Below are 25928 nucleotides of genomic sequence, written 5' to 3' on the forward strand. Positions count from 1 at the left end.
AATTATCATAATTTCAAGCTTCAGCATCGTTGAAAGATTTTGATCTCGGAGGAACGAGAGTATTGGATGCGTTTGATGACTAATGCACGTTCTCGTTTACCAGGACGAAATCCTGGATGCATCGAGACTGGATAGAATCGCGGTTTGCGTGCGTGCTCGTACACACGCACTTATACACCAATTCCCTGAACAATGCGCGGATCCAGGAGGCCCGCCCGAGCCGGCCCGTAAGGCACGTTATATGCGCTGCTGAATGACGAGCATTCGAGCGAATGGGACCAATCAGGCTGATTGGCCGAGCGGTATTTACATTTCTGCGGGTGAGGGCCGCTTGAGGCTGCCACCAGGAGATTCGGAGAGAATGTTGAAACCTAGCATAGACGTAACGCATCGTGGTGTACATGGTGCTGTACAAATCCCAGAACGACGAAGGCTTCGAAGTAGATGAGATGCAGGAAAGCACTTCGACGAATATTACTGATGCGCATGCATTTCCCGATATCGCTCAACAAAAGCTGCCCTCGTTTTAGAGTTCTTTCTATCTTCTTTTTTGCTCCTAACATCCGTTCTCTTGTTTTTAATTTTTATCGCATATGCTGAATAGCTTCGAATGCTCTCGTCGATGTCACTCGAGTCGCGTTCGACAACCCCAAGTTTACCGAGTACCAAAAAGCGGCTAATTAATAACCCCGGGTAACAAGGAACAGATGGAACGGTAGAAAGTCGACTAGCGACAGACGCTCCGTACTATGCTTGATCGGTGGACCGATGTACAAGCGTAGGTACACGTGTATGTGTGTCTGTTTGCACGTGTACAAGTTCTCTACTCAAACGTCGTTCCTATTATTGCGCACGTGTGGTCCGGATGGTCGCGTGCATGCTATTAGCGAAAAGGAGTGTCTAGAGGGTAACCGGTCCATCTACCGAAACGTCTGCTATAAATGACATCTCGTGGTGGTTAAACGGAGGAATCTTCCTTAGTCAATGATGTTTCGTTTCCGGTTGACTAACCTTTAGTCAAATTTTATATTTCATTTTCCAATTGGCTGATATATGACGTATTTTTTATTCACTTTGTTTAATACAATATATTAGTCATGCGGAAAGAAAAAAATTTGTTTTGATTTTATTGAGACGAAAGTAGAAGGATTAAAGTGATCGTGACTCTGGATGTTGCAAAGCAACAAATGCCCGACCCATCTCAGCTCAGTAGGATGCCGAAACTGGTCCGTTCGGATCATCGTCTTTTCAACAAAAAAAAAAGAGCGTCACATCTATTGTATTCGCGTTCCAATTTTGTGTCACGATTAACGTTCATCCGTGATATCTTCACCACATAAGCCCCGGGCATTGTGTTGAAATAATTCTTTTACCTCTTCTTCTTCTTCTTCTTCTTCTTAATCTTCTTCTTCTTATTCCTATTCCTTTTACTTTCAGAGCTGACGGTTTATTACGTGTCAGAAGAGATCACACAGCTTTTTTATTCTTGATACGGTCTCGTGCCTCCGTCGAATTTCATTTATCCGATCAGTGATTTTAATAGATATATATTTTAAATTGACTTCAGGTATTATAAATTCTTTATATAAAATTAAAAACAAAAATGTGATTTCATTAAACTTAATTTAAGTGTAACTATTTTGTAAAAAACCTTATATAAGAGATTTGATCTGCCCAATCAAATGTTATTGAATCTTTTTGTTTGAAATTTACGTAACGGTCGAAAGAAACATTCCAAAAAAATTCAAAGCCTGTGAAATAAGAAGAGTAAGTCAAAAACTCTGCTGATGTATTCGAAATGATCTTACGCGGCGTTTTTTCATGATACTTATCAAGTGCAAATCCTACTTTATCGCAAGTAGCATTCTTATTAGGAGACTCCGGTTTTCCTTACTCTGCCTCTATTTCCTCATTTTCCGTCTGCCCTTGTCTTCCTCGTTCCATTTCACCATATATAAGAGGATTTAGAAAAGTGCTACCATCGTTAGAATAACAGATCATGTTCATTAATGCAAAACCCTCTTCTTGTGATATGCTCGACTATAGTATCTCACTCTACTCCCTTTATCAACCATCTAACTTTCCATGCTGACCTGAAAAAAACTTTGGAACAAAACCGATAACGGAAGAGACACCAGGAAAGTTCGTTGGCACGAGAAACGTCGTATCGAGGAATCAAGTTTCAATTCGGTGGTGAGAGAAACAGATAGAGACCAGAAGATTTTGCAGATTTCGAACACAGTTACTCGAGTTCGTACACGTTAATAATCCGTTTATAGTATCGATCGTAAGGGGAGAGTTATAATAATCTGTGTGACGGGGAGTCTCTCATAGAGAGAGAAAGAGAAAGAAAGAGAGACAGAGACAGACAGACAGACGCTTTTTGGAGGCTGTATCCAACTGGAATTTCAGTCCTGCCAACCCCTGCCGTCCTTTCGTCGGTTGGAGAAAGAGAAGTAAAAGGGACGAAGAGAGGAGAAAGGGCTAGCGCTAGCAGAGACAGAGGGGTTGTTTTCGTGCAATGGTACGACGTGTCTACTACGGTGTGTATGGGTTGGTGCTCTCGGTATCAAACCCTCCGCGTGCCTAGAATTCCCTCGGTAATTGCATCGCGTGGCGCCACGCCAGAACGATTGCATTTTCCGTAAGCGCGTCACACTATAAATGGTAAAAAGATCGTATTTCTATTCTTCTTCTCATTTACTCTTTCTCGATATCCATTCTTCCTTTCTTCATTTTAACTTTTATATTTATTTTCAGGTAGAACTTTAGCGAGGCCTGATATGAAACCAAAATGTCTGCTTAAATGTGACAATCCGAAGTGTGATGATATCTTTCAACAAAAATAATATTTCTTAAAGTCAGAAAGATAATTAGTAGATTTTAAGAATAATGACAATGTTTTTATCCGTAAGACGTAAACTTCCAAGTAGCAGAAATCATTTGAAGATCTAAAATCTTTCCAATCTTAACTAACCATTCGTCTACTAACAACTTGTGAATTTTCTGGTACTTAAAGTATATTTGAACGATCTATAATCGTAAGCGACTTAAAGACGCCTTGAATGCACTCCTGAGAGCTGTTTGTGGAAGGAGTACTTTTAAAAGTATCTCTTGTTATTTACAACTTCACATTGAGCGTTTAAAGGAAACGTCGAATTAGAAAGTAGGTGCGACTTGGAACGACGTTTTACAACTTCTAATCTTTAGAATTCTCACGAGTTGGTGTATATTGTCAAATTAAATTTATACCTCTGAATTCATAAAATCGTTAAAATTCTTAACGTCGCATTAAGCGTTATTTATTGCGTAATAAGTATATTAATTTATCTACTTGTCTTTAACTTGTGTGCTTTATTTTTCTTTTGGCACAGCTTTGGAAAGACGAATCCTGTCGATCTCACGTTACTACTCTATATAAAGGAAAGAAACACTTTGAACGTGAAATGTCTAGGGGTTCTGTCGAGGGATAAAGCGACGAGTTTCGAGTTACTAGACAAGCGCAGTAGTTTGCCAGACTGGCGAACTTCGAGGTGTCGATGTATTACTGCGATTTCGATGGACAATACCGTTCGATCTCCTGAAATATTATACGGACGATTGTCTGAAAGAAAAACGAGAACGCCAGGGTCTTTTCGAAGTTACGAAGGGTTCGAAAAACTCCCCATTAAAAACTTTTCTATCAACGTATTTTCTTTCCCGATTAAAAAATGTAAATCGGTAGAGAGACAGGAAGATTCTCCTCTTTGTTAATAGTTCTCTCCATTCCGAATGAGGTACACTCGGTGACTATTAAAATCGAGCAGTAACCGTTTCTAGTTAAATAAGGCAAATCCTCGACGATGGTAGAATTCTTTTCCATGCCAAGGAAAGCCATAAAATAGAAGAAAAGGAAAATCGTAATTTGTAGAAAATTACTTTCTCTGTCGTACTTTTCAATTTCCCTTAAGACTAGGAAAATTGAAAAATCTCTTATTCGAGCAAAGAAAACATTTGCATTATCTCGTTGAAACAATATCGTGCATTGTTCGAAATGATTATATAATAAATATATAAATATTAGCTTATATGAATGCGTGCGATGAATTAATATTATCGTTAGAAAATTTATATTACGTTATTTTTACTCGTACAACTATTTCGTAACAACTATTTCATATTCATTGCTAAAAGGATCCAAAAAATGATGGTGGTGGGGATGACGAGTCCAGCACAGACGGAAACAAACGTTTGCGATTCGTTTGACGCGGGGCTCACCTTGCAGGGATATTGCGAGCCGCGGAGAGCTCGACGAGCGGTTGCAATAAAAATGCCTCGTGCAATAGAAAAGGGAGGATACAATGGGAACACAATGGGCACGAGTGGATGGTGGCTATGCGACGTGGGGGATGAGAGTAAAAAGGTGTGGGCCACGCTCCTCGACGTTGCAACAATTGGCGGTGTTCCTGTACCAGCTACGGTGCAATCTCATTCGCGTTCTCTCGCATGAACGAACACAGAGAGGGTGAAAAGGAAAGGAAAGGTGGTGAGGGGGAGATTTAGGACAGACAATTCTTGCCCGTTTCTTTATTGATTTTACTTTTACTTCGTCGTTGAATCGTCATAATCTTATCGTCATTTTTAGCATAGCCGACTCACTCCTATTTATCAATATCTGAGAACAAGATCTTTCGTATTCAATCATTTTCTGAATATTAAATATCAGTTTATCATAGAAATAATTCCATTAAATATCAGTTCATATCACTTGCACAGTAACAGTCCGTTCTTGAAAGAAATGCGATTTTAAATAGCAAAGGGTCGAAATTAGAGGGTTGGGAATGCGATAAGCACTCGATCAAAGGCTCGTTGAACGCGTCAGAGACGTAAACTCGAGAGACGAATAGATATCTCGCGGGGAGGAAACTGGAGCATAGATAAGCCGGCCGTCAACCGCAGAGGAGTGAGAGGGAGAGAAACGGAGATAGAAGCAGAAGAGAAGGAGAGAGAGAGAGAGAGAGAGAGAGAGAGGAAGAGGGAGAGACAGCAAGCGTTCGCGGTTGTCGGTACTCGTGCGAACCGTCTGCCCGTGAATGTTACGCTATGTCGAGGGCTTTCTCTGTCGTTTACATGAAACACAGCAGTAAATTTAGATCAGAGTCAGCACACTCGTCGCAAGCCCTACGTCCTCCTACAAAGATTCGTCCGTTTCGGCGAATTTTTCAAAAGTAATTTTAGATGTAATAAATATCTCGAGGTTGTTCCCTCCAACACTTTCGCTAATCGTTTCAGGCAAATGTTTTCTTCGAATTCGTAGTCGAAACTACCAGAGTCTACGACGACTGTACCAGCGAAGGAGTAAGATAATTGGCAAGCCGACTCGGCAGAAGCTTGAAAACGATATTCCCTAATCCGACAGGGGACAATTATCTGGTCCGTCAGAGCAAGACTCACGAATACACGTAAGACAAGCGTGTAAACTTGAGGAACGGTGAGTGACGGTGCATACTTAAATTTAGTAACAACTTGCTAATGCCGGCTTTTCCGACATGACCTTGGCTCGAACCCATGAACCGTCCCAGCTATCTGTCCGTCTGAATAAATAGTATAACAGTGGCGCCGACGAATTATTCTGATTTAGTAACTGTGCTGACTTTTTCTCAAAGTCAACGGAATCTAGAATTATTCGTACAGAGATATTCAATTGAGGTAAAATAATTAATATGCTACTGAATAGAAATATGCGAATCAGAAACTAATACATTTATGATTCAATAGATCAATTTCTAATGAAATTTGTATATCCTATAAATAACCAAGAGATACCTCCATGCCTAGATTATGCGTACGATACAAGTAGAAGATGGATCTAGTATGAAGCTGTTAGTGCGTATACCGATCACCTGAACTCGATCGACAGATCGATAGACTAAGGGACAAACGATCGCGTCTAGACGCACGATCAATTAGTCTCGAGAGCCGGCCGATGCCGTAGGAACACGTCAGTTTCGCGGCATGTCTCGTGATCGGAACATAAACGACGCGTCGAACGCACATCTTGCCAAGACGTAGAGTAGCATCGACATCTCGCTCGAATACCACACCTTGTAAAAGTCAGGATCATATTTTTTTATCTTCACATCTATCAAGAAGACACGGGAAAAATAAAATGAAATGTTATATCAATCCCATCTAAAACGATTTACAAAAGCTACAATTAAGTCCAATCAATCTTCATAACTTATTTTTTTCTAACTAGTGATATCCTTTGATATATAATTGGTGTAATTAAATTTTATATTTTTATTAAGCCGTAATTCTCAAACAATTCTGAACATTCCTCTGATATTAAAATATTTGACAGAAGATATCTCTGCTGTTTCATTCAATTTTCAATTTTAACCACTATGACAGTTCGTGCTATCCAATTAAAAGTTGACAATTAAATTTTTCGAATGAATAAGTAAAGATAGAGAGAAAAAAGAAAAAGAGGTAGAAAGAGAAAAAGACACGTCTGACCACATTCTTCCAGCTTAGTTAATGTACTTTATTAAATGCCGTTTTTCGAGCCTATTAATTAAAGTTCATGCGCGTGGCAAGAAGAGCAGGTGGCATCGTTTTTCCCCGCTCGTTATGGAACGAGGGAGAGATATTTTCTCTCCCTCGTCACTTCCCATACAACAAGCTCGAAGATATATATTTAGAGCAGAGCTATATCTCGTCTCTCCTCCCCATCTTCACTTTCTATCTCTCTCTTTACCTCTTGGCTCCAATCGTCCCTAGTTTTCGTATTATCTCTATCCTACTGCCTAGAAAGACTACTTTCGCCTTGTTAGTAAAGTAAATATCGCGTCGAACGGTTTGGCATTAGTGCATCTGCTTCTCACGATGCTAACAAAAGTGGTTCGTCATTGAACAAGTCGAAGGAAGAAAGCTTGTGAACCTGGCCAATGGGGACGTCAGGTTGCTGCAACTTTGAAACACACGTTACTCCAGACAATTAGACGACGATCTAAGCTCGTGACCGTTCCGATCCTAAACAAATAGGCTTACGATGATCCGTAATGGGATGACGGCATGTCACATGGTGTCTCCTATAAATCCTTTTACGTTACGTTTCCTTGTCGTAGAAGGGACTGCAGCAGGTAGGAGGAAACTGGAGCGTAACGAACCGAGATCGAAAATAAATCCGAAGGAAGCCGATAGAGTCGTCAGTGTCATCGCGAAAAATCCCAAGTTGAAGGAAGGTCTGATGTTTTGGGCTTACTTGTTGTTTCCGTCGAAGAAAAGTATTACCTTGAGACATTGACTTTTATATATTTTAACCTTCAGGTTGATTAATGGATACGAAAAGAAGTATGAATTTACAAAAAATATATAATTCCACGATATATATTTATTTTTTTTTAATTATATATTTTAATACAATTATACTTTTAGATTAAGACGATGGAATGGTATTTTACAAAAGATTTCAATAACAGATCGATTATATACAGAGCAAAGAATACCTAAGATTGACGAACAAATTTGTACACTACAATTCTATTCGTTCAATCTCAAGTTACAAGTTCAACGTTGGAGATTATAGGAATTCCCGTTGGCGAGACATTTACGTTCAGTGTATGTGTATAAAGGATTTGGAGAACGATGTATCTTACAACTTGATTCACAAGCAAAACCGGAACATACAGCTCGCTTTAATTGGCTACGTGTTTCATTCGGCTTGCACGGACGCGGAGCACCAAACAGCTTACATGTACCAACTCGCGGAAAGAACGAGAAAAGAGAGATAGAAGAGAAAGAGAAGATAAAGTGACAAAGAAACATAACGGAGTACGTAGTTGAGTTCGTCCGAACTTTATTATCTCTTTCTCTGTTTCCTCCCTGGTCTTCCACCCACATCTCTCTCTCTCTCTCTCTCTCTCTCTCTCTGACTCTCTCCTAGAACGATATAATAGTCTCTCCTCTAGCCGTCAGTTGGCTTATGTCACTCGGGATTAGTGCTGTTTGGACGGAGGAAATTAACTGCTACACCCCGGGCGCACCATCTGCGTAGGCGTGCACGACATTCAATGTCGTAGTCAACCCCCTTAAGATTTTGGGGCCAATGTAATTCAGTGCCGAAACTGATCCATTGGGGCCCCTGTCTCATCCTCTCGCTTTCACTCGCGTCCAAACGGACGTTCACATTTCCGTGATTAGAATCGATCCTTAGGGTCATTAAACTTTGCTCTCAGCTTATGACGATATTTTTCTTTCGTACTCATAGCAGGACGCTGTTTGAATTACGAGAGATACCTGCAGGTAGAGACGGACCCTCTGCTCTGCAGTCATAAATAACGATCACGTTTAACGGGCTGATCGATTTTGTAAATAAAGATCCTGGCTGGTTCATGAGGAAGCCCAGTGGTGGATCTTGCTCGATTATCATCGAGCACGCAGGTAGGCACTCGAGGAATCTTCGAGATGGAAAAAACAGAGGAGAAAGCAAAAAAGGATGAGGAGGGAGATGTAGAAAAAGAGAATACAGGAAAGCGAAGAGAGAGAGAGAGAGAAAGAGAGAAAGAGAAAAAGAAAGAAAGAGAGAAACCGAAGAAGACACAGGTCGGGACCGTAGTGCCCCGGGTAAGATTTTCGCACCCGGCGGTAAGCTCGTTAGCGAGAGATTGCGATCAATGACCGAAGACGAACGCGTGGACGCGAGAACGAGAAGGCTACGCTCGTGGGCCTGACGCTGGTGGGCCCAATGTTACTACAGTGGGGGCTAGCCGTTCCTTCACCAGCCAGTATCACGCCTTGCTCGTTAGTCCCAGCCTCTCGACTTTACCACCACTACCACGTATTCCACCTAACCTTCCTTTTCTCTCTTTCTCCTTCGCGAACACTTTCCTCTCTCCTCTTCGGCCTCGCTTAATACGTGTTATTCGATACCACCGTAGGTGGTTACGCTGGTAATTGCGTTCACACTTAAGCACCTCGTCCGATCGAATACTGTAGCCACGTATTGCCTCTTTTTCTCGCGCCACCGAACATTCCCACTAAGTACACGTTACGCATTCTGCATGATGAAATCTTCCTGATATTTTTCTCTTTGCTAGAAAATTCTTCAAAGCGAAAAGATTTGTGATCGATTCGTTTTTGATATAAAGATGACTTGTATATAACTCTAGTCGTTCGTCTCTATAATCGGTGACACACCTGACAACCGATATATTGCTGGAAGAAATAAATTAATTCGTGGAGCAGAGTGTTCAAACGACCTTTATACGTTTATGGGCAATAACCCTTCTTAAGATTACTATCATATGAACTCAAATATAAGAGATAGTTTATGAAACGTCGAATATTTCTAGCTATCGGTACGAGTGCTCTCGAATGCCTCTAGCTGCACACCGTTAAGAAATAATTTCTTTTAACGATCATCAGTCTCCGTATCCGCTTCGACGCGTATTATTATAGCGTGAAGATATAATCGGAAAGATAATTCTCCATCGCGATAAGAGCGAATAAGAAGACTAGAGTGGAGTTACGATTTCCGCTCTCTCTGCTAAAGCTAAAAGAAGAAAAAGGATTCGTAGGAATAAACTCGTCCGAAGAGGATGCTGCGTAATCCCTATTCCAGCTTTTTGCCACTTTTATTTCCGGCATGAACGCTGGTCATCCTGTGTACGTATCACAGTTAGAAAGAAAGCTTCGTCGATACCACCGAACGAAAGTAGCTATTCCGTTTAGACTGAGACAGTCTAAGGTATTTTTCTTCTATGGGAGGAAGAGAGAGAGAGACAGAGAGCACATCGCAAAATGATAAATAAAATATAGGCAAATGCAAGTATCCCGGAGAGTGGCCCAAAGGGAGTAGAAGTGTAAAGGTCGTTCGGGTAACACCATCAGAAATTCAATTTGGCAGAGCAGGATGTGTCGTCGTGCGCCTCCTACGAAGATCTATGCAAATAGCAAAGGTAGAGCAAGCACACGTATATACTGAAGGGAAAAACAAGCGGCGAAAGTAGGGTTTCGTTCGGTATAGGAGTTTGCCATGCGATACCAATGTTTTACCAAACTAGTGGAAATGTATTCGTTGGGCGGTAGTTCTTGGCCTTTGGGGCTTTAAATCGAAAAACGTGATGCGGTTGGTTTTGAGATAGCCTCGTTCAGAAAATACGTGCTGGAACACAAGTAAGAATACTATCTATCGTTCTCTTCGCAAGAAAAATACCAAGTGAATGTAAAGAAGTTTGAAATCGTTTTATAAAAACGCTGTATTTATTTCAAGAACCGTGTATTGCCACTTTCATAGTACGTAGGTACTTGAATTTAAGTATACCTACGTTTATAATTGATTTTTTTACGGTACGACGATGACCTGATGTAATAAATTGAAAAAAGGGTGTGTTCCCCTATTGTGCTTCTAATTCTTATTTTTTCCGCACCCGTTGCTGAAACCTAAACACGATCCGAACGGAAGGTGGTGAACAACCTTAACCACGGCAAGCAAATACTATGTTGGGTCCAGCAAGAAACCGTTCGCCCCACATGAAACTCACTCGACTGTAAGAATACCCTGAGGAAACTGACTGGATATCTACATAATCCAATATATATACCCAATACCCTGTGGCGGAGTACAGTTAGTGAATTCGTACGGATACCAATCGTTTGTTAATCCCGAACATCGTCTAACTTCATCCCGAACCACTTTTTTTATTGCGTCTACGGGGAAATCTTCCCTCACAATTTGGTCCACGAAGAAAGCAACGAGAAGACATCTGGTAAACGCTATACCACCTACTACCAAGAAGTAGTAGTAGTTGATTGTAGTTACAGTAGTAGTCATAGTAAACAAAACCGTTCCAGCTCCAATTAGCGCTCGTTTACTTTGCGTTCTCCTTCCGCTCCTTCGAACACTTTCACCCTATAACCCACCCCAGTAATCACCTTCTCCCTTGATGCCGCTTCTATTCTCTTACCCATCTCGATTAAAACTCACGAGGGATTCTTCTATCGATATTGCGTGTTCGCTTCACTTCTTCCTGCGGCATGGACTCGTATTTCTTTCTATTAATTCGTCGAACCAAAAGAATTCAAAGTAAGTTCTACGACTAAAAATGTACTTCCTGTTTCCTTCGATAACATCTTTCTTTGTTAAAAGAATGAGCAGTTCTTATAGTTTCAGTAGAGACGTTTAATTTAGACAACTCAAGTATAATGTTTCGTTGTAAACATTGATTGATGAACTTCGATGTATGAGTCACAGTTATAAATGTATGCATTTACATTTTAAGGAGAGTTAACATAGCTAACTTTTTTGTTACTTTTCTTGGTATTCGTAAAAAGATAGACTGAAACTACTTTACTAGAAAAGACCTCGGCAAAAGCGAAAACATTAGAGCTAGTGGAACGACTTGTTTTTGATAGGTACTGTAACTTTTTCGCATCCTTCCGGAAGAATCTTCTTTAGAGGGTTGGTGGATCGATCGGTAAAAGGAATCGTTGGTTCCACGTCACATGCATCGCGAGACTCAGTCTAGGGAAAGAAATTTGAATGTAAATGCCTCGGTCTCGTCGCGGTGCTCGCATGTTTTCTCAGAGTAAACCGACGGGGAGCACGCAACGACGTCGAATGGAAATCACGGCCGGTCATTGCGGATTGCCGCAGAAATATGAGGGACTATGTTGATGTTGGAAAACATTGTATACACGTACACAAGAATATCTCAGCTCGTGCACGATTACAATAAACCTTCGTGATAGTTGCTTAGAATAAAACTGAATGCATAGAGTTATAGAGCATAAGATAGTTAGAGAATATAATCCTTCAGCTTACAAGACATGCATGAAAGTTTTAGTAATTTGAAATGAAATCTGGATGAAGTCGAGACTTATCGAAATCGGATTAATAATATGGATGATATTCATGGAAATTTGAACATAAGTAGTAATGTTCCGATATTATTATGAAGATAAAATTCCTTTTATTCGGATTAAAAATATTTATAATAAATATGCTTCTTTATATCCTGAATCTAGTAGTTTCTTATATGTCACCGACTCGCCATCATCCATTAAATGTTACCTTACGTGATCCCATTAAGAAACTACAGTTCTACCGAAGCTTTCACGGAAGGACCAATTATATTCCTGATACAGGAGGAACAAGCCAAAAGGGTCTTCGTCGATCGAAGCTATTCGCGGAACGAAACCCCGAAGCGATTCCATTCTAGCCGAAAGAAACTCAGGGCGATGTTTAAGGGCTGGATCGTTGGTTGGAGCGGCTTATCACCGAGTGGCACGAAATCCAAGGCACGACGTCTACGAAGGGTGCTCATAGGAGTTAGGCTTTCCTTTCCTCACCACCCTATACGTTCACCTCGAACTTCTTTCGAAGTAGTATCGATAGCCGCAGATCGATAATGGATCCTCTTCGGTCCGTTCCACGCGCATCTTTTGACACCCGATAAACGCGAGAAGAGTCGGTAGAGAAGAGGGCAGGACGAATTGAATGGATAGAAATCACTGGCATTGTCGAGTCCACGGTTGTACGAAGCGACGGAAAATGAGAGGGCTCTGAGGCACTCTACTAGGAAAAGAAGAAAAATTCTTCTAGGTGATCGAAATCCTCGAAAGCCGTGAGGAAACCGTCCAAAGCTTCTTCCCATTCGTCTTTTCTTACCAAGGAAGGGTCAAACTTCCCTTCCTTTCCCTTCGTCTGCTTCTCGATATAACGGACGGCTTGATGCGTTTCGACGTCTGCCAAATCCTCGCAAAAATATTTTCTCCGGTATTCATTTCAGTTTTTTTTTTTCATTTCCCTTTTTTTGCTTCTAGTTGAAAATGAACGCTTGCAAGCACGGAATCTCGAAATTCTATACAAGACTTTCGTAGCATTGAAAGCAGTGTTCAAGAACAACAACCATTTCTCGACCAATTGCAATACGTACTTCTCTTTAAATTGTTATCTTCTTCGGGCCTGATCTTGCAGGAATTTCATGAAATTATCTTTGGTTTTATTGTTTTGTCTATGAGCGATCGTTGGAGAATCAATTTATCATGTCTTTGATACGAAGATATAATGAAAATATGAAGATGAAGAATGAGAGAGAAAGAGAAACAGACAGATAGAGATAGTTCGAAGATATCAAGGGACGTACATACATTCGAGATATTATACGTGTGGGACCCACGTGGAAGGGTAAAATGATTTATAAACGTGCTAGAATGATCGCGAATGCTTTCCCATGTTCCCGCTGGTACTCGTAACTTCCAATTAGGAGTCTGAGTTTCGACACGTATCCCTCGACTTTCACGCTAAATGGAAAGATTAGAATCGCCTAAGACTTCGGCTATAATTCTTGAATCGTATCGGTGTAAAACGAACACGTCCTGATTTTTTTTATCACGTCAAATTTTCTTTGGAATTTTCTTAAGAAGAGGAGAAAAGAGGCGACGTGCCGTTGCAATAGGTGCCACCTGTCGACGTCGAGGAATATGGAAGAATTCAAAATGGAAGTTTTGGACTCCTTCGCGTTATCTTGAGATAGAAAATAGTCTTCTTTTCTTGGTGGATGCTTTGTCTCCGTGTGTCCCACCTTGTATTCTATCGGTGATTCCACAAAAAGCACGGATAGCTTCGTGAACGAAGGAAAGCAGTTCCAGACATCTGTTGCTTGATTTTATCTCTCTCTCTCTCTCTCTCTCTCTCTCTCTCCCTCTCTTTCTTCTTGTATATCGCTTGTGTTAGTACGTACTCGCTTGTGCAGGACATAGCTATTTGCATAATTATTATCTTGCTTCGTCCATCGAAAACGGCTGCCCTAGCTCGGATCGAACATCGCCTGGACTAACATCAAGACTTACTTTTAAACGAATTAGTTCAACAAGCACATCCACGCATTTTGATTGCGTTTCTCTTACTTTTCCAATTTTCGATGCACTACTTGTTCTTCGGGAAGTCCGTTCACTCGGACTATAATAAACTGCATTCTCTTATTTCTCTCTTCTAGTTACTCGCTATGATCCGCAGAAGCCAAAGGAACTCTTTCGAAGAAAAAAGATAGGACAGATCTTTTATCGTACTCTTACTTGGAACTCCTACGAAGAATTCTTATTACTTGAAAAGAGAGAGACAGAGAGAAAGATAGAGAAAAGAGAGACAGAGAGAGAGAAAAAAGAACGAAGAATCAAAGAAATCTCATTACCTCTGTCGGGTGGGTTTGGAAAGGAGGAGGTTAAGGGTGTAGAATTGCGTTGACGAAAAGTTCGAAGAAAAAGTAGTAAGGTGTTAAAGGTTCGCGGAAAAGAAAGGAAAAGAGAAAAGCAGAGGAGACAAAGTCCGCTCATACATAGCCGGCGCGTACACGAGGACAGAAAACAAAACTCAATTTTCTCCCGCAGATAATAAAAAAGAAAGCGTTACGATGGCTAAAGGAAACGTCTGCTTCGAGAGAGAATCGGGTTTTCCGTCAGTCGCAATCTTCCCATTTCCCTCACTCCTTTCCTCGCCTATTCCCACTCTACCAGCTCGTTTTTCTTCTAGCACACCGAACGAACGCACTACTTTACTCGCGTTACCTCGTTAATTTACTCTTTCCGAATGCACTTTACCGGAATTAGACAAAATTACGACCGCTGAGCCTACTTTCCCGATCGTAATAATGGCCCAAGTAATACTTTTTTACGAATTCCCATTCGTGAGAGAATTGATACCGCACTTTTATGCTCCTCACGAATTATTGGAAGGCTCGTTAAGGGAATCTAGAGCTTTATATTGTACTATCTACGTTCGGTTATTTTTTTCTTTTATTTTTTTTTATCGGACTCTGAAAAGTAAAGGGGCCGAATAAAATATTAAATCATTTTCATCGTTTCCAATTTAAAATAATTCTCACTATCGATATCGAAGCTATTATCGAGGATATTATTCAACGAAAAATCATGACAATGGTATTGTATTAATATATTATTCCGTATAAAATATGATCCCTTATACCACGCTGAAATAAATTACAAAAACTTACAGTGAGATAAAAAAAACATAATTTAGGATGTCAAGCGGAGAACAAAGATGTCTTTTTCATTTCGTCGAAGGATAGAGAAAAGAGAAAGAGAAGCGCGTTTCACGAGAGGGAAAACGAGATTACATTAAATTCACGTGTACCATGTAAAAAAGATTAATGATCCCACGATTCGTATCGCCGTTGTCTATGCGCGTCGCGTCGTTCATTCGTCACCGAGCTCTCACAGATCGACCCTTTGCGTTCCTTTCGTTCTGAAAGCTGGTTATTTATTACCCCAAAAAGCATCACGCGCATAGCTATATACCAACCAACTATGTATTGCATTCTTTTCTTCGGGTGTAACTCGCGAACGTCAAAGCAAATAAAAGAGTTCATATAAATGTGCATCCTGTAGCGCATACAATTCCGAAACCTTCCGCATATTGCTCGGGTTATCTAAAATTAGGACCTTAAAAGACTCCTTCCTTTTTGATTTATGAAAAAGTATTTTATGAAAAACGCTATTTTACGATTCGCCAAAAAGAAGAAATGAGAAGATAAAATCAAAAAAAAAAAATCTTAATTCCAGTTTTTTCGAATGTCAAAAAATACAGAATGTATATTAGCCTTAATGACTATTATCGCAAACTGATTATGGGAATGTAACTCCCTTGATTATAAGTACACTTTATAATTATCATTAAGCCTACCATAATTTAATGTAGTGATACATACCATAAAGTCCATAAAAAGATTCACCCGATATTATCGAGTTTTTTTTTCGGTAGCACCAACGTCGATTATATCGCCGAGAACCGAGCTCGATTCGCTATCTACATGTGTATGTACATATATACGTGTGTGCACGCAGCCATACAAGAGGATAATTATGCTAAGTGGCTGCATAATCGTGCTGCAACGGGAGTAACGAGCATCGTCGTGTGAAGCTACATACGCCCACGCCTTCGTACGAAGCGGTAGGTAAAGCTATGAGTAGAAACGATTTTTGCTGGCTCGCACGGCAGCTCGATAAAGGGCAAAGGGCTCGATTTAAGCGAGAAACCTTGACGCACGAACGCGCATTGAGATTGAACGCTGATCGAGTAACCGAAGCTACTAGTAACCGAAGCTATGGAACGATTAGTATCCTTTCTTCTTAGTCTTAGAATAACTGGACCAATGACTGTGAAATGAATAAATAAACTTCATTTTTTATCTAGTAACATACGAGGAATATTAAATTCGATTTTATTTTTTATTTATTTATTTTTCTTTTTTTTTTTGATCAATTTTTGATCATGTCAATCAGTCAAAAGGAAAATTGATGAAAAACTTCTATTTGAAAATTATCGATAAGTAATTTTTAGCTTACTCCTCTCTTTCTCTTTTCCTCTCTCTCGCGTTACCAGATATATTTCAATAGATAATCACGTGATTTCAAGTTCAGGAATATGTCATATTTATATCGTTGACGTTGACATGCTATTTCGAACGAGGGGATGCATATTCCATTTATAAATGACCTTGAATCTCGATACGTTTCGATGCTCTGAACACGTTATCCGCATCGCTCGATAATCATTTACGCTTGACGATCAAAAACCAGATAAAATTGAAGCATAGGCTGTGCGAATCTCGTCATCCATATACCGGTAAAACAATGTAATTAGCATTCAAGCAAAACACGTTTCACATAGCTTATTCGATGAAACATGTACCTAAAGACTAATCTAGCAATAAAATCGAAATAAACAGTACCATTAATAATAATAATAATCGGGAAGAGATATAAAACATACATGAAATCGGATTTTGTCATCGTTTCTACCATATTTCCAATGGATAAATCATAGACATGTCAATAATCTCAGTTATTTATAAAATACAACATTTATATGTAAAATGAAATCAGATAATAAGAAATAATAAATAGTACAATTTTACGTGCTATCAAATTTTACAAAAACATATTGCATTATATACCCAACCAAACCGAGTTTAATCTGGTGAAAGTATTTTAAGGTCCACTACTTCCTGTCCCATAACGTCACCGCGTCTTGTCATCAACAGACTCTCGACGAGCTTGGAATACGTGAGTATTAACATATGCGTAGAAGTAGTTGGAAACGCCTCGTCGTTTCGGGTAGGTAGAAACGCTGGAAACAAGGGTGGAAAAAGGGGTTAAAGGGGGGAGGTTGAAGAGGATGAACGATACATCGCCGAAAGACGGAAATCCACGGGAACGAAGCGACGTGCGGAGTAGCGATAGAAGTGTGTGGGCTGAGACGGATGAGAAGAGTGGAGATAGGGAAGAAGGCATGAGGAGAGATGGAACTGAGGAGGGAGAAAGAGAGAGAGAGAGAGAGAGAGAGAGAGAGATAGAGAGAGGGATAGAAAGATCTAGGACCGAAACTTGGATGTAATTACTCCCGTCTACCGTGTAAACTCTCGTCTTGTCATAGCTATCTACCCTGCCGAGTTCAGCCGCGCCAACAGGCTCGAAATTACTCCTGCTTCCTTCTGCCGACTAATCAGCCACAGGGCTTCTACGATAAAACAAGAATCCTGTTAACGGGTAAGGTAGCGCTGCTCGTATCGCGCTAAGTCTTGGACTTGATACGCTACGTCCGCTAAGAACAGTACTAATTACCGAAAATCGGTGATGACTTCAGAAAATTAAATACAGAACTTCCAATAGAGTTTTTTACTGGTAATAGTAGTTGCAATTGTTGAAGAAATATTTGGATAGGTCTCAGATGGCACCGAATCCATTCTATCTCCTCGGTTTTTTTTTTCGTAGATATATTTTTCATAAAGAATACCAGTATTCGGTTGTGGGACGAGGAGAGGTGATTACACCTTCGTTCCATCGATCAAGTCGCGCGGCTAACGCAGGTGTATAAAGCAGAAGTATATAAGCGGGAGAATAGCCGCGTTGATCGATGAGTCAGCATGCAGGTAAGAGAGAGAGAGAGAGAGAGAGAGAGAGAGAGAGAGAGAGAGAGAGAGAACGAAAGCGTACAGAGGAAATACAAGGGAGAATGTACAAGAGAAATAGAGATAGAGATACATAGGTTGAGAGATAGAGTGAGAGAGAAAGATATAGAGAGAGGGGGATACAGAGACACGCCCGAAACACGTCTATATTTTAACGGGAAGCTCGACGGAGCGTTAAAACGATCCGTCAACGCGCCTCCCCGCGTGAGTATTAATTACAAAACAATGGACACCGTGCACGACGATCCATTGCGGAATGCGCGCGAAGCGTAATCGACGAAAGGGCCGGTCCTACTGTAGGATTAACTCGGCAGCACAAACTCGAGCACCCTACATTTGATAGCCCTTTATGGATTTTCACGATTTCCTTTTTTATCGGATTTGTCTTATTCTCGAGTAAAGTAAATCAACATTGATAAACCATAAAGATTTCGATTCTATATAAATCGCTATTCTTATTTGCAGAGAGAAAAAAGAGAAATTACAAAATATTAACTAATGGAAAAGAAAAATATTCGATTCCATATCTGTTTTTTGGAGGTATGGAATTCAGTTATTACTTAATAGTCTTTTTTTTTTATTACAGAGCGTTGCAAGAATCGTTAAAGGAATCGTGCTGCGAAAGCTTTTTTCCCCCCCAGGATAGGAGATTTCACAGCAATGGTGGAGGATTATCGGTATATATCACTGGCTCGTAGTAAACTCCAATTTAGCGAGAGGCGATGGCAAACAATTAAAACGAGTGCTACATATACATGTGTGTGCATATATGTGAGTGTGTGTGTACTCGTTTGCGTGTATACTATGTATAGATATAAAATGAACGATGAAGCGGAGCATCTGCGGAATAGCCTTTGGAATATCACCACATCGCGGAACTAATAACATCGAGTACCGATAAACGAGAGTTACGACATCTGGTTAACATTCCTCGGGCGATTTACCTCACCCGCGGTTATGTTCTTCCTTCGTCAATCTGTTCTGGCACGGGATCAAGATGCTGCGTGGACCGAAGTGTAAGTTGTCGCACTTTAAGCACGTCCATGTTCTATAAAACGATCTGAGTGTTAAGCAAACTGTAACATAGCGGCTCTTAAAGATATATGATAGTTGATGTTAAAGATATTTTCAACTAAAATGATGTACTTCACTTTTCACATTCTATCGTATATATATGTATGTATAATATAATATAATATATAGACATCGTTTTATCAATGAACGAACCTAAAGCTCTATCGTACTATTATTTAAAGTAAAAGTATTAAAAAAGCATTGGATCATAAAGATTGAAGGGTTGAGTTAAAAGGATGGGACGTTATAAATAGTCAATTTTTGCACTAAAAGAGGTAAAATAAATGAAGGTAGAGGTTTATTGGTCCACAAGATGAAGAGAGAGAGGAAGGGAGAGAGAGTTAAATCGATCAAAAAGATGATTTCCACGAGAGACGATAAAAGCGATGGATAGTTATAGTCTCATATAGAAGCGAACACGATTAACGTTGGATTAAGTCGAACGTCATTTCCATACTTTATGCTCTCCCAAACGAACGAGGAAAGGCCCATCCGATTCGAGAACAGCCTCGTTCAAAGAAAACGCTTTAGTTAGGAAAAGTGAAGTGAGATGAAAATGAGTGGTAAAGTATAATAATAGAGCTAGAGCATTCGTTTTACAAGCACAAAAACATTCAATCCTCTTCGCTTACCAATTTGCTCCATTTATTTTCATTTATGTGATATTCAATCGCATGTATTTCTAATTCTACAAGTTTCGTTTAGAAATTCTATAGATTCGGAAAAATGAGCAATTCTTGCATTCTCGATTCTACGATGTCTTTAGAGTTGAACAATATGCACTCTAGTTAATGACATGACTTTCATGCAACGAGAAAGAAGACAGATCTTTGATTTTAAACAAGAGGTATTGTTATTAGCATTTGAACAACTACAGTAGCAAAAAAATATTGTGATCAACTACGGTATAAGTTGATCTATACTCTCAAATTCTATTTTCTATTTTCTATTTCTTTTTTTGCTTATTTAAATATGTAATATAACCATCAAATCAATCGTGCAATTTAACTCATTTTTCAGTAAGTTCAGTAGCTACTAAAACTCGTTAGCTGCGCTTCAAGTTGAACTAACATTTTCACCAGTTACGATTTCATCAACATCCAAACTTACAATCAAGAACGAAGTAGCGAACGAGAGTTCGTAAGTTCTTCGTCTCTTATCTCCATCTAAATAGGAATCATCAGGTATAGCGGACAAAACTTAATGAAGAGAAAAAAAGAAAAAAGAAAAGAAAACAAATGATCAACAAGCTTGGACAGAGAGAAAAAAACGAAAAAGTGATTAAATTGTAAGCAGGAAAGGTCGGGAGTTCACGTGACGAGTAAACGAAACGTTGTCAGCGAGCGAAACAGAGAAAGAGAAATTCGTAGGAATCGGATTGGTTAGAAACGGACGAGATATCCTTCCCTAGACTCACGTAGTGCGGTCATTTATTTCCCTAGGGTAAGCCGAGTACGTACAGTGTGCGCTCTTAACGAGATTATTGTCGCCTCGACGTGGATGCTCTGAGCTACACGTCGATATGCCAATCACGATTTCGAGCTATGTACCGGTTGAACCTTCCTCCCTCTCTCTCTCTCTCTCTCTCTCTCTTTCTTTTTTTTCTTTCTCTCCGTCTGTCTCTTTCTTTCTTCCCGCGAATGAATGAGTTTTTTGAGTACAAGGGAAAGAAGAACTTTCGTAATTTCTTTTTACTTTCTTTTTCCCCTTAGGATGATCTTTGAAACATCTCGTGAGCATCTTCTTCAAGACTGGTAAGACAGTCTAGCAAGAGAGAGTGAGAGATAGAGAAAGAAAGAAAAAGAAAATCGTGCTACGCACCGGACAGAGGCAACATTAAGGCCAATTGTGGCCCCAACGTGAGAAACGGGGCCCGCTCGCGCCTTCGTGTCCATGCGAGAGATTTCAATTACGCCTCGTTATACCGACAGATGGGAATAATGGTCCTTCTAACATCGCCGACACTCGCCTCTCGTTCCGTAGAAAGAGACGCCTACGAGAAGAGGCAGAGAGAAAGAGAGAATTTATTGTAACAAGAGCTGGGGTATGTTGATACAAATAATATGATTAGAATAATTGAAATTAAATATCTGATAACATGCAATAAGATACGTATAGTGTTTCGATTAGTCAGCAAGTAATTAGATTGAAAGTGTATACGTACTGCTAACTTAAACTAATTCACAAATAAACTTATCTACTTGCGATATATAAAAAAAAAGATGCGAGTTGGAGAATTCGATCTCAAACGAAAATAAGTTTTTCAGATAAAACAGTAAATATTTTCAGAGCTTCATCGTAAATCTAAACTCGTTAAATATGTTTCCATTAATTTAACTCGTATTCAAAGAATTCCTGTGATTAAATCGCGAGTTCTATTAATAAGCTGAAAATAGTTAGATCAGTCAAGGGGAAGAAAAAATACAGAGAAAGAGAGGTCTATGTTATAATGTACCTCCGACGCGAACGAAATCGCAAAATATGAGTTTGCTCGGGAGGCGTTCGTCGTCCTCCTCGGAGCGTGCAACGAAATATAAATCGCAAACAGAACGGGGGAGCTACAGGTTGAAGCGTCCATAGTTGAGGACGAGAGACGAGAGAAGAAGGGACGCGATGAAGGTAGGAATGAAAATAAACTTGGCTTCCTCGCTGCGTTATCACTATAACTCCGCTTTCGGGAAAAGGTTTCTCCTTCCTTTTCTCCTGCTTTTCCTTTTTTCTTTTTTCTTTTTTTCTTTCTTTTTTTCTTTTTTTTCCTTTACTTTCTTTCTCCATCTCCGTCCTTTTTACCTTACCCCTCACCTTTATACCAATCTACGTGCTTCATACCGCGAACGTAAAAATTTACCGCCCTCCAACTCCCTCTTTTTATTTAGAAGCTAGCGATTCCTGGTACAAGAGAAAATGAAATGGAGTTCTCTTTCGAACGATTGTAGTATATTGCGCGTGTTATAAAGAGTATTTCTCTCGATGGTGGTTTAAGTGTTCTTCTGAAAATCTCTCTTGGTTGTTTCAGATAAATATTTAATCTTTTCTACAAATCAACTTCTTCGATTTAAGATATTTTATTATCCGATCATCGTTGATAGCAAAACAGGATTGTACTATTCCGTACTTGTTTTTATACTTTGGAATTTCATGATATTTTTAATTTATTTCTAACGAGATATATTTCGTAGAAAGGCTCTTTATATCTATTTTATGTGAAATAAAGGAGAAATGAAAGTTATTAATCGAAGTTGGGTGGTAGCCGACCTGTAGACGTCTCGCGATAAAGGAATTTTCCCGCGAGGTTCCCTGTCCTACGTCGACTTCCCGCTTCGAAAGTCGACTACTCGATTTTGCGAGCGTGCGAATCGACAAATCGAATTTTCGATGTTTGTTCGACGAGGCTGCCTCAAGCATCGTACCTCCGTGTGCACAGAAATTCCCTTGATACGACTTGCCTCTCCAAGCCAACTCGCGTTCTCTCTCTCTTTCTCTCTCTCTCTCTCTATCTCTCTTTCTCTTTCTCTTTCTCGTTGTACGCGTATAGGTAAACGTATTTCTCGACATTCGAACGGTAACGTGAGAAAGAGAACGCGATTCGATTGAATTCACAAAACGAAAAGACCAAAAATTCCTATCGCCTCATACAAACGATATTTCTGTTGATAAAAAAGAACAAATCGTATTCAGTTTATCAGCAGATCAAATAATCTATTTAATATATATATATATATATATATATATATATATATAAACTTCTGAAATATTAGAAATTAGGCAAATAAATGATTCTTTTATAGTTCTAATATCAATGATCATTCGTATTCGTTTATATACGGCTATACGTATTATTTGCTCGTTCATTAGATATATATATATATGCCTCAAAGAAGGGAATAGAATCGTTAGGGAAAATCATGGCAAAGCGTTTTATTGTTTGATCGATAATCCCATGGGACTCGGTTAATTCGACTTGGAAGTCGTCGAAGGTAGAATGTGAGTTCCCTCGCGCCTCTGCGACTTATCCAGAGACGGGATCGATATCGGGTCGTCGATATCGACCTGCCGTACGTGTACTTCGAGACTGCACCCATGAGGCACTGGCTCGGTCACGCCCTCAGAAGTTAAAGTACCTTCAAGCAAACCAGAAATGATTGAAGTTTACGAACATTTTTATTTGTTTCGATGGTAGGTATAGTTTTGTTTCTTGGTAGAGGAACAAACTGAACAATTAGAAGACATAACAAGAGCTATAATAAAAAAAAAAGTTCATATGCAATCTGATATTAATGACTAATGATGCTAATGAACGATGAATAATTTTTCAAACGTCAATTATCAATTTCAATTGTAGACATTTTTTTCTGGTAATACGTCAATCGAAGCAAATTGTTCTAACGATTTCTATTCGACGCGATCGAAAATCTGTCCGCCGTAGTGATTAAAGTTTCATTTTGCCATCTTCCACACAATCAATGTCAGGTTCAACGAACCAATATTTAATCACCAGAAATGCTACCACCTTGACGGTCGATATCCTGAAAATCAATAATTCAGACATCTCTCGACTTATCGTTACCTTCTCGCGTCAACTTGACGAATCAGACGAGTCACGCTTTTTAACCATCGATCTTAACGATCAACAGCCTTCTAGGAGTTCATGTTATATGTAAGAAATAAATCTGATCATCAACCTTAAATCGGATAATTCTGTTACTATATAATCATTTTGAGAAAACGTCTAAACTACTTATTTCTTCATCCTGAAGACTGCTAATAAGCTAACAAATATAATCAAAAGAGACAGGATATTGAACTCTTCCTAAATTTCTTATCCACTTGTTTTTTTCTATATCCTTTTTCTTTTTAAGGATTTTTATTTTCACTGACCCATCAAAAGTCAAGGCAACCTATCACGAAGATCTTCGCACGTGACCAGCATTTATCCGTTCACTTTTTCGTCAACCAAGGCCAATTTTCCAAAGTCCACGAGGCATTAATCATGAAAGCGTCGGAGCTAATAATCCAACGGTGTCATTGTATCGGAGGAAGACAGAAGAAAAACTAAGGGGGTGAGATGAAAAGGGAGATGAAGAAGAAGATGAAGAAGAAAAGAAATAGAAAATAAAAGGCATAGTCACGTCTGGGAAATGCCAAAAGAATTTACTGGACGTTCCATGCCCGTATCGTTCTTCCAGTTGTGTTAATCAAAAAGTCTCATAAAGCCACGACAAACGGCCATGTTCGCAATGTTTTACGATGCCGTTGCAACGACTAACCTAACGAAACTTCTTTCGGCGAACTTTATATAGCTATATATCTATATAGTGTGCGTTTGCTTGCAGCGTTATTAATCGATTTATTTCACTCGGACCTTCAAATTAATACGTACCTACACGTTACGTTCAATGTTTAATGAAAACTTAGTGGCTGTTTCCATACCTAGATATTATTTATAGGCTGTATAAAAAAAAATAAATTAATTGAGAATCATCGATGCATTAAAATTATGTTCGTGTTATCGTGTCACGGAATATTATGCATTAATATTAAATAAAAAATAAAGAAAACAGGAAACTCTTTATGGTAGAGAGTATTCTTCTCAACGGGACGAGCCTTGAAACATTCTTTGATGGCCCTTCGAAGTCAATGAGCGCGTCGAAGATCGTATTATGCTGGAGAGTCGAATTTCAGCCGCATTGCACACATGCACGTGAGGAGCACGTCGTCTCGATTATTCCGCCTCGTTCTCAAAATCCTTCGAGAAAGTCCTCGATCGTCTTGGTAGATTCGATTTACTTTCGAGAAACCGAGAAGGTTCGCTTGGAGTCTATCACGTTCCGAAAATAAATTTTTGGCGAAGAGGAACAAGACCAATAATTGTTACTTTACCCTTATGTTAATTTTCTAAGTGGTAATTTGTTCGCACGCCATAACGGTGCAATTATTCAATGAATAAATTGCTGTTTGTAAACGTTTTAAAATTAAATTCGGTATTCGTATAGTCAATTGTCACTCTTGAAGGAATAAATGGGTGTGCTGTTCAGAAACGTATAGGTAACGGAATGATACGTATAGTCGTTCAAGTTTGTTTCTCTGCATCGGACAATTTTATGAACCACACGGCTGGCACTCCTCGAATCGTCGAAGAATCGACGACGGCGCCGAGATTCGTGATTCAAATGCGGAAGAATACATCTCGAGAAAGTGCGCGCTCGAGCGAGCGGACGAGAAGGTATACACACATTCGCGCTTAGCTGAATCAATCCGATCGTAAATAACATACTCCACTCGTAAAGCCATCCGTACTGGTCAGTAAAATCTCTCTACTCTTTCTGTCTTTCTCTATCGCTTTCTGCGAACCTTTTTAAGTACATTTTAGACTGATAAATGTGCCGGTCGATCGATGTAAATAAAAAGCAATAAACGATAAATTACGAACAAGCCGCTCTTTAATGTCGACGCTGTTTCATACTTCGCGATAACGTTCCCGTTCGAAAAGTCAGAAGCATTAGCTTCTCTTTAATCTACGTATATTAATGGACGGCACCGAGCGAAAACTCTAACACTACGATCCATCTCCTCGAAATCCTTTTGACTCAAATACAAAAAGTCACGCTTTATCTTCCGGTAAGATAGTTACGACATAGTTATAATTATTGATTTTTGTGGGATAATTTAAAGAACGGAGGATAAAATGAATGCTCTTAAAAACAAAATGACAGTCAATACATTATTCTCTCGCGTCTCAGTTATGAAAACATTTTCTATCCGTTCGACGTAACAAACGGACTCGAATGACTTTTCATTAAAGCCACGAATAGTACTGAAACTTTTGAATTTTCTGAATATAAATATGACGTGGCTCACTAGCCCGTGAATTTTCGAATCGAG

At 39.5% G+C, this 25928-nt stretch overlaps 1 protein-coding gene across 7 annotated transcripts in view; it reads right to left on the bottom strand.

The window, feature by feature from the left end:
• Positions 1-25928, bottom strand: part of LOC127067497 (discoidin domain-containing receptor 2-like) — an 80053-nt gene that overhangs the window by 32618 nt on the left and 21507 nt on the right. For 2 of the 7 annotated variants that reach the window (XR_007782637.1, XM_051002490.1), the window contains exons 2-3: positions 20868-21039; positions 18922-19020 (exon numbers count right to left, since the gene is read on the bottom strand). The exons of 2 other annotated variants lie outside the window; for them this stretch is intronic. Coding sequence is in view for 1 of the 5 variants with exons in the window: in XM_051002490.1 (XP_050858447.1) it covers positions 18922-19020; positions 20868-20941 (173 nt within the window). In the remaining 4 variants the exon portion in view is untranslated. Of the gene's footprint in view, positions 1-18916; positions 19021-20867; positions 21040-25928 lie in introns of those variants that run through there. 3 more of the 7 variants (XM_051002495.1, XM_051002493.1, XM_051002496.1) reach the window with 3 other exon arrangements.

This window comes from Vespula vulgaris, chromosome 11 (assembly GCF_905475345.1).
Source record: "Vespula vulgaris chromosome 11, iyVesVulg1.1, whole genome shotgun sequence".
Taxonomy (NCBI): domain Eukaryota; kingdom Metazoa; phylum Arthropoda; class Insecta; order Hymenoptera; family Vespidae; genus Vespula; species Vespula vulgaris.